At 41.5% G+C, this 8,556-nt stretch overlaps 1 protein-coding gene across 2 annotated transcripts; it reads right to left on the bottom strand.

Moving 5' to 3' along the window:
* Positions 1 to 1,418: 1,418 nt before the first annotated feature.
* Positions 1,419 to 8,556, bottom strand: ercc3 (excision repair cross-complementation group 3). Of its 2 annotated transcripts, XM_018729502.1 has the most exons (15): positions 8,378 to 8,556; positions 7,315 to 7,517; positions 6,897 to 7,133; positions 6,725 to 6,774; positions 5,485 to 5,620; positions 5,150 to 5,317; positions 4,816 to 5,020; positions 4,246 to 4,560; positions 3,980 to 4,164; positions 3,583 to 3,785; positions 3,293 to 3,389; positions 3,084 to 3,201; positions 2,881 to 2,999; positions 2,621 to 2,770; positions 1,420 to 2,344 (listed from the first exon to the last, which is right to left on the bottom strand). In XM_018729502.1, exons 1-15 carry the CDS (start codon positions 8,403 to 8,405, stop codon positions 2,207 to 2,209), a joined length of 2,352 nt encoding a protein of 783 aa, XP_018585018.1. In that variant the 5' UTR covers positions 8,406 to 8,556; the 3' UTR covers positions 1,420 to 2,206. The 2 variants fall into 2 exon arrangements, with proteins under 2 accessions (XP_029112948.1, XP_018585018.1); XM_029257115.1 differs by having other exon boundaries at positions 1,419 to 2,344; positions 3,980 to 4,560.

Genomic DNA, 8,556 nt, shown 5'->3' with positions numbered 1-8,556 from the left:
GTTAGATTCTTTCTACAATATCAACCAATGTAAATCACACAAGTACCTGTGTAAAGGTTTATCCAAATATAGATAATTCCTAATCGCATTCCTAAAAAAATCTTTTAACATTTACATTACACCAGTAGCTGCATGATAACTGTATGCGATATACTGTTTGTATAATTTCATCTGCAACTGTGGAAGACTTATGTGTGCAGGTCGGCTCGTGTCTCTGGCTCTCTAAAAATCTGCACCTTGTCATGATGCAGCACCAAAGCAGAGTGATATAAAGCCTTTTTCTGCCATGCATCAGGCATCAGCAGCATTTCTTAGGATGTTCTTGACATAATTGAAGTTTCTCAATACAAAAAAAAACTGTGATTTCTGGAAAGGCTCGACCACCATGACCTTAACCAGAAAGCAGTTAATGACAATGGGTGGATGAACTATAAGGCATTTAGTACAGCACAGCTAACAAGATAAGTGAACAATTACAGTGGTTTTTGTTTTGTTACTTTTGAAATGCCTGAATGACTACCAAATAATCGGAAATATGTCTTTTTTACACAGTACTATAGAATTATAGTATCGGTTACAATAGGTGTTTAATGGTCTAAACCATACATTCATTAAATTGTAATTAAAAATACTGGTTGATTTTGATAATCATCATTCTTGCACCACCTTCACTTGAAAAAGTCAGAAGTAGCATGGATAGACAGCAGAGCATTCAGCATATGACCCTAACATGGATAAAAAAGTACTACAAAAACAAGGTATAGTGGGGCAATTTTCTATTAGATTAAAACATTATTGTGAACTGAGGTGACAAATTTAAATGAGTGAAAGCATGCGCACTTTTTTAGCTTTTCTTTTTGGCTGCTTGTTCTATAAACTTTAAAAGTCACTTGGGACAAATAAATACAGAAAATATTTAAAAAAATAGTACTGATCCACAGAAAAAAAATTGACAATTTATTTTACCTTTCTTAAATAATCATTAACTTGTACTTAACTTTCCAACCTTACTTTGTTCATGACTTTAATAGTAAATAATTACAGTGTTTGGGTAAGCTTATTTACATGATGGTAGCACAGTAAACTGAATTGAGAAGCAGCAGAATTCAACACGAGTACTGTAATGATAATGAATAGATCCAAGTATTTGATGTTTAGGGTGTACCGTCTCTTTAAGTGAATTGTGGCTTCTCTCATGTAGCTAGATAAGTCTCTTGAGTTTGCGTAAAGGTTTCACTTCACATACCTTTCTTTTATCTAACTTTTTAAGAAAATAGGAAGTCCAAAAAACAGAACTGTTTTCACTTAAAATGCACCCTTCCTCAGGCCTGCAGGGAAAGTGTTTTATACATGATCACAAACAAGGTTTAGCAGGTATCCTATAAGCTGGAACAAGCTGTAAATCTATTGCCGCTGGAAAACTGTTATGCCAGGGAGCTGGCCACTAGGTGTCTCTGTCATGAGGGTGAAAGCGAGGTGAAGTCATACTCATCTGAATCATGTAAGACTTGGAATTAAAATGCAATTTTTAATGGAAACGAAATAGAACGAATTATAAAGCAGGACAAGGGCAAGATACTAAAGACAAACAGAACCAGTGCATGACAATGCAGAGCAACATCTGTTTGTGTATGGACAATTTATACATCTTGATTTTTGTTACAAATACATTTATTTCTGTACATTAATACCTTTTCTGTTTAACAACTGACAAGTAAAACCTCGACATTTCCTCAGACTGCACTGAACCATGGCAGTGCATAAATGAGAAAAACCTAGTCAATTCTAAGTTACCGCAGGACTTCAATTAAATTGAAGTCAAGCCAAAGCAAATTAAATAAGGGAAAAAAAACTTACTTCCACAACTTAAGAGTGTAGGAAAACATTAAGATTTTTAACGTCAGCAAGAGGACAAATCTGTTATACATCCTCTGAATGTTCACATCCTGGTCATATAATAACCTGCAGAGCAAGAGTTTGACTGACATCAGACTTAAATGTCAGAAAGCACAAATGCCGATCACAATCCCATTCCACCACACAAAAAAATATCCCTACAATGGGGGTGGTGAGGGAGAAGAACTATCAGGTCCTCCACAAAACAGCTCTCAAATCCTTCAACTAGACCCTTGGCTGTCCAAACCCAACTGTTTGGTGGAGAAAGGTTTGAATCACACAGTTGGCCAAGGCACTCTTTCGGAGCAGTCTATTTCCGGAAACGTTTGAAAAGGGGGTGGATGTTTTTGGCGAGAGAGGTTTTGCTGCTGCGCGCTGTCTGGTACTCCATGTAGACAGTGTCATCAGCTCCAGACATGGAGCTCATGGTGCCTGTGCGGCGGGAGAACTAGAGGACGAGAAAGGGAAAGAAAAACCATTAATGGCACCAGTACAAAGGTAGACTCCAGAAAATAAAGATCAGAGTCACAATAAGAAATTTGTATCTTAAGACCTCCCAGTTACAGAGAACACAAAGTATGGGGCAGCATCATAAACTCATTCAGAAACATAGAGCAAGTAATTCAAGATTTACATCAATTTTACCCAAAGAGAATAATGGTTCAGGTTTGATAATTCAACAGTATAAAAATTCAAAATAAACCAAATGGGGCTGATAGCACACCTGTGGTCTTCCGCTAGATTCCCCAATCACAACCTCTTCCTCTGCATCCAAGTCGGAAGCTGCCAACACCTTCTGTAAGAGTACTTGCTGCTCATCCTTAGTGGAGAACATCAGGTCCTCCTCCTCCATGCCTGCCAGTTTTGTGATCACCTGGATGACAAGAAGGAAAGGCGCTCGGTGCTGTTCACATTTGTCTATATCAGTACAAAAACATGGGAGAATTTAAGGCAGAAAGGAAAGATAGGATTGAATGTACAAACCTTGAAGCTGTAACCTTGATCAACCAAAAATCTCTGTCTCTTGGTAGAGTAAGCCATCTCCTGCGTGTCCTGAGAGACCAGGGAGTAGAAGTATGCATTGTACTCCTCTGCTACCATACCTAGGAAGAAGAGCTGTCAGCATCAGCAAAAGGAGCTCTCATAACCAGACCAATCAATTCTGAGGGTGTAATCACCACTGTTACCTTTCTTGGCACGCAGCACCCTGCCCAGTCTTTGGGCTTCCTGCCTTCTTGATCCACCATGAGAAGAAATCTGGATCAGGACGTTTGCCTCCGGAAGATCAAAAGATGTGTCTCCCACCTGATGTGCAGAGTACACAAGTTGACACTGAACTTTAAGAACAGAAGAGTAATCAGGTAAGAACTTGAAGCCAGAGAGGCAAGGCTGTTACCTTGGAGATGAAGATTGTGTTGATTTTGGGGTTATGTTTGAAGTTCTGCAGAATCTGCATGCGTTCTCCCTGGGAGGTAGGTCCATAGATGTAGGGCCTTTAGAGGAAAGTGGTACTGGGTTAAATATTACCATGAGGGTTAAAGGTAATCATACCACACCACACACCATATGCACAGTTGTCCAAGAAAACATACACTTTTTAACTCTGACATTACAATGTGAATTTTTCTGATTCTGTTCCTCTAACGCTGTCCTTGGGTCATACTGCAATCTCATATTGAAACATACTTGTTCAAGCGAATAGCATACTCCTTGAGTGCAAAGACATTGTCAGCAAAGACAATAATCTTGTCACTGCGACGTTCGTGGAAGCGGATAAGGAACTGGCAAGCGCGGAACTTGTTGGGGTTCATAGTGTAGAGCAAGATTCGTTTCTTCGTCTTGATGGCTACATATTCCCGATAAAACTCGGGTGACATTGGACACCAGACCTACAAGACAAGAGTTGGAGGGAAATAAAAGTGTAGACAAAGGAAAATTATGAACATTGTTACTTGGGCAGAAAATGTACTACAAAGCTGTACACAATGACTGTTTAACCAACTTAGCTTTGACCCTAAGTCATCAGCATTTTGGTAACATACCAAATGAGGCCATGCAGCACCTCCCCAGCACTTGTACGCACCTCTGCACACTGCACCTTGGCAATGTAGCCGTTGTTCTGTAGCTCCATCCAATTGGCCTCGTAGAGCTTTGGCCCAATCAGGAAGTTTAGGTCCACTATCTTGTCATCTTCTCGCACCAATGTGGCTGTTAGTCCAAGTTTGCAGTGAGCTTGAACAATTGTCAGCACCCGCCGGAACATCCGCGCTGAAGGTAGGGAGAAGAAAGAAAACACTACAGAAATGGAGAAGAAAGAAGTGTATGTGGAATAAATGGGGGCAGACTCACCAGGAATGGTATGAACCTCATCCAGAATCATAAGCCCCCACTCTTGGTTACGCATCCACTCCATGACACGCTCGGCCTCCCAGGACCGCTTGGTGGTGTGGCCCAGCATGGAGTAGGTGCTGATGGCCACAGAGCAGCCTATAGGCTTATCCTTGGCGTCCGATGTGAACCGGCATATCTGGCTGTCATCGATTGTGGACCACATCTTGAACTGGGCCTTCCATTGCTCCACAGACACAGATGAATTCCCCAAGACCAGGCAGCGCTTCCGCACAGTACAAGCAGCTGTCACTCCCACCAAAGACTTTCCCGCACCTAATAAACACAAGCACATTCCACTAACACAGTACATGTTGGGAAACAGATAGCGTAGTTGTTAAAGCTGCTGTCTTGTACTCAAAGAACCCAGTTTTGAATCAAGGTTATTTTGCCTGAACTGGTTCAGTAAAAATTTCCCAGCTGTATAAATGGCTAAATTAGTACACTTTGGAGAAAAGTGCTACCTAAACAAATAACCTGTTCAAATAATCCATTCAGTTAATAACACTGCTCCCTGTCCTAAGTCCTCACCACAGGGCAGCACGATGACCCCAGATCGTGCTCTTCCATTGCCGAACATCTTGCGCAGACTTTTTTCTTGGTAGGGTCTCAGCACAGCGGTGGGCTTCAGATCCATGTTGATGTCAGGGTTCACTGTATCATTGCGAAAGTCGTATTCGGCCAGCAATGGGTATTCCAGCTGGATGCAGCGTTTCTGCAGCTCCTCAATCATCTCCTGCAAGCAGTACACAAAGTACAGCCATTCAGAACATGAAAAGGAGAAATAAATAAGTCCAGCTGTTTTATGTTATAACCAACCATTAGCTACCCTGGAACATGTCTTGATAATATTCTACAACCTCACCTGTCTAATCTCAAAAGATACAGCCTGAGTCTCTTCCTCTTCATCTTCCTCCTTGTCCAACTGTTCGTAGTAGTTGAAGATGTCCTCAGGCACTTCTGCACTGGAGGTCTGACTGTTCTGAACCTGGGAGGTAGAGGGGCCCATGCCATCTGCAGTTGTCTTAGAGATCTGAAATGGGAGGGGCAAAAAAATTCACATCGCTATAACATAAATGATTTTTCAAAGAGCTACAGATAGTTGTCCAATTCAATAATGAGGCTCTACTGAACGTTTAATATCAATTTTAAGAATTAAACTCTAAACTAATGTTAAAAATATTATTAATAAAAACACACCGCTGACTTGCTGGAGATGACCTCTGTAATGAGCTCAGTGTCACCCCCCTCTGTGGTACGAAGACGACACTCGCGGATAACACTGTCCTGTAGGAGGCGCTGGATCACATCAGGATAGGTGCTCTCCACAAAGTACCTTCCCCAGAGAAAGAACACAAGCTCTGACTAGTGATCTTTTGCAATGATGTACAAATAAAGGACTCACACACAAGCCCTTGCTTTTTTCCTCATATAATAACAACTGCAGTAACAATATTTATTATTCATTATTAATACATTCATACCCCTGAGATATGCCTACTAGGGTCATGAGAATTCGACTGAGTTTTACTCAATACCCCTACTTCAGCTTACATGACATTTCTTTAGTTTGCTTTATAGCTTTAATACCCGGTATAGTTCTTGTAGTAACTTAATGTATAGCCAAATTCATATTATTGTTATGTCTCTTGATCCTTTCTTCACAGCTGTGCAAAAAGAGTGCTCTTTAAAAATATGCTGAATTTGAATTTACGAAGACCTAATTTGATTTTTTTGTGTGCCTCATGAGCAGCTGAGCCATGCAAGACCAGAGCCACCATGCTGTCTTCTTTACAGTTAGTTTGGCTCATGCTGCATTAAGTTCTCAACCTCCATTACCCCTTTTTTTGCTAATTTCACCTGTTATAATCTCAGTCACAGCCACAGTTTGGACTGTCCAAATGATGTCAGCTTGTTTGGTGAGTGCAAATTCATCTGCATTGTTTTCAAAGACTTCATGTGTATTTACTGCTTTGTTTCTGCTTTATTGGTTTGTTTGGAATTAGTATATAAACAGTGAATATTGCATGCATGTTTTCTTTGTGAGCATTAGGTATTGCATGTAATAACTGTAAAAGGGCTAGGTGAGCACAGTTAGACAGGCACACAGTACAGTATTATACAGTAATTAATTAAAGAAAACTGCTTTGTTATGTTGTGTTAGGACAACTAATGTCAACTTTTGAAGGATCTGCATGCATTTTAAAGGGATTTGGTGATATTAGTATAAATGTGTGTCTATTCTGCGGCTTAGGAATAAAACATTTTAAAACCCCCCAAGACTAATGATAAATACAATTAGTCTCGATACCATAATGACATGTAAATATGTCCTTGATTCACGTTACAAAGGGATTTTCAGTAACAAAAACCTTCATAATGTGCGGTAAGGCTGTATTACTCTGATAATTACGTGTGTGACTAAGAAAACCACAATTACCTATTATGCTTCAGCACCAGCTTCACCTTTCCGTAACTGACAGTACAGAGCTGAAAGAGAGATGTGTCAGTCAGCCATTTAAGAAATAAAATAGTCCCTTTTAGAAAAGAAACGCCAACAAGCCACCAGCTCAGAGCCCATCAGTTTTTTGCTTGACCTCCTGTTCCCTCACCTTGATGAACTGCACTATGCCATCAGGCACAGAGGTCTTGCTGAGCTTCTGTAGGTACTCTATGATATCTGAGGTCTGCAGGCCCACACTGACTGCAGCATACAGGGAGTAGGCAGTCAGCTTGTACTCGTGTAAATGCACAGGTCGGCAGACGGGCTCTGCAATGGCCACCAGAAAGTCCTGGGCATACTTATACACCGGCGAAAAGGCCTCCAAGAAGATGTGACCATCTGGAGCCTGGTGGAGGGTAACAGAAAGCTTGATTTTAAGTGGGAAGATTATTTGACCTTTTTGATGCTTTTTTAGGATTTATTAGTTTCATGTGGACAACTAAAAATGCTTCTCTCAAACAGACCACAGCTGGCTCTGTTTCTAACCACATTGCCCCTGGTGACAAAATACAGTGATGCTGACATACCACCCAGAGAGGACGGGACGCATGGTCATTTTTCAGCAGCATCTGCAAGCGGTAGTCCTTGGCCCCATACTCGTCCAGCTTAGTGCTGGTTTCATCCACCTGCTTCCCAGCAGCTGAAGGAATGGCCTCCTGGGACTCATTTCCCAATGGCTCTTCCTCTTCCTCCTCATCATCATGGGGGCGTTTTTTCGGTTTCTTCTTGTCTGACGATGGAGACATTTACATTTATTCATTTAGCAGATGCTTTTATCCAAAGCGACGTACATCTCAGCGAAATTACAATTTGTACATTATTGTTATTTGTGCAGGGGCACGCGGTGGCGCAGCGGGTTGGACCGGGTCCTGCTCTCCGGTGGGTCTGGGGGTCGAGTCCCGCTTGGGGTGCCTTGCGGTGGACTGGCGTCCCATCCCGGGTGCGTCCCCTCCCCCTCAAGCCTTTCACCCTGTGTTGCTGGGTTAGGCTCCGGTTCCCCGCTACCCCATATGGGACAAGCGGTTCAGACGATGTGTGTGTGTTATTTGTGCATTATTATATGTCCATAAGATAAATGAATTAACCACGTAATGGGTAGGGTTACATTCATTTTGAACGGGGTGAACTTCACAGGTATTCCCTTCTCTTCATGCCATATAGGTACCACAAAGATGCGCAAGTTGAGACAATAATTAAATACCCGGGGAAGAAAGCCAGGTGGCTATCCCAGCTGTCGTGTGTAAACTTATCACGTTATTCTAATACATTCAATCCCAGCTATTTTTCATTACGTTTCCGTATTCCATCGCAAATCCTCATCCTGATGATGGTAACGGTATTTGTCTGTGTGATGATCATCATGATCATCATGTCACGTATCACTGTTCACACACTGTGTGTCAAAAATGGCTTTAGTTTTCCCAAAAAAAAAAAAAGCATTCCGACCCACTACATTTTCATCTAGCTATTAATCAAAACAATAAAAGGTCGCCGGAAAGCAGTCCGATGTAAACTATGCGGTCTTGAGTCTCTCAAGACCCGGGATGCTAACAGACACTGAGTCATTATCGACCAGATTTTCAAACTTACCCCGATCGCTTTTGTCTCTTTTCACCATTATACTTGACAAAAGCCGATATTCTTGTAGGTTGAGAAAGGCAAGGGGGGGTCATATAATAATACATAAGAATGACGTTTGTTATTTAACTGAATTGTCGCACCACCACTAAGTGAAAACGGCCATGTTTAACGGCAGGGAAACTGTTACT

The sequence above is a fragment of the Scleropages formosus genome, chromosome 12, assembly GCF_900964775.1.
Source record: "Scleropages formosus chromosome 12, fSclFor1.1, whole genome shotgun sequence".
Classification (NCBI taxonomy): Eukaryota; Metazoa; Chordata; class Actinopteri; order Osteoglossiformes; family Osteoglossidae; genus Scleropages; species Scleropages formosus.
Note: the sequence above shows the minus strand (reverse complement) of the source record. Positions and strands in the feature narration are given on the sequence as shown.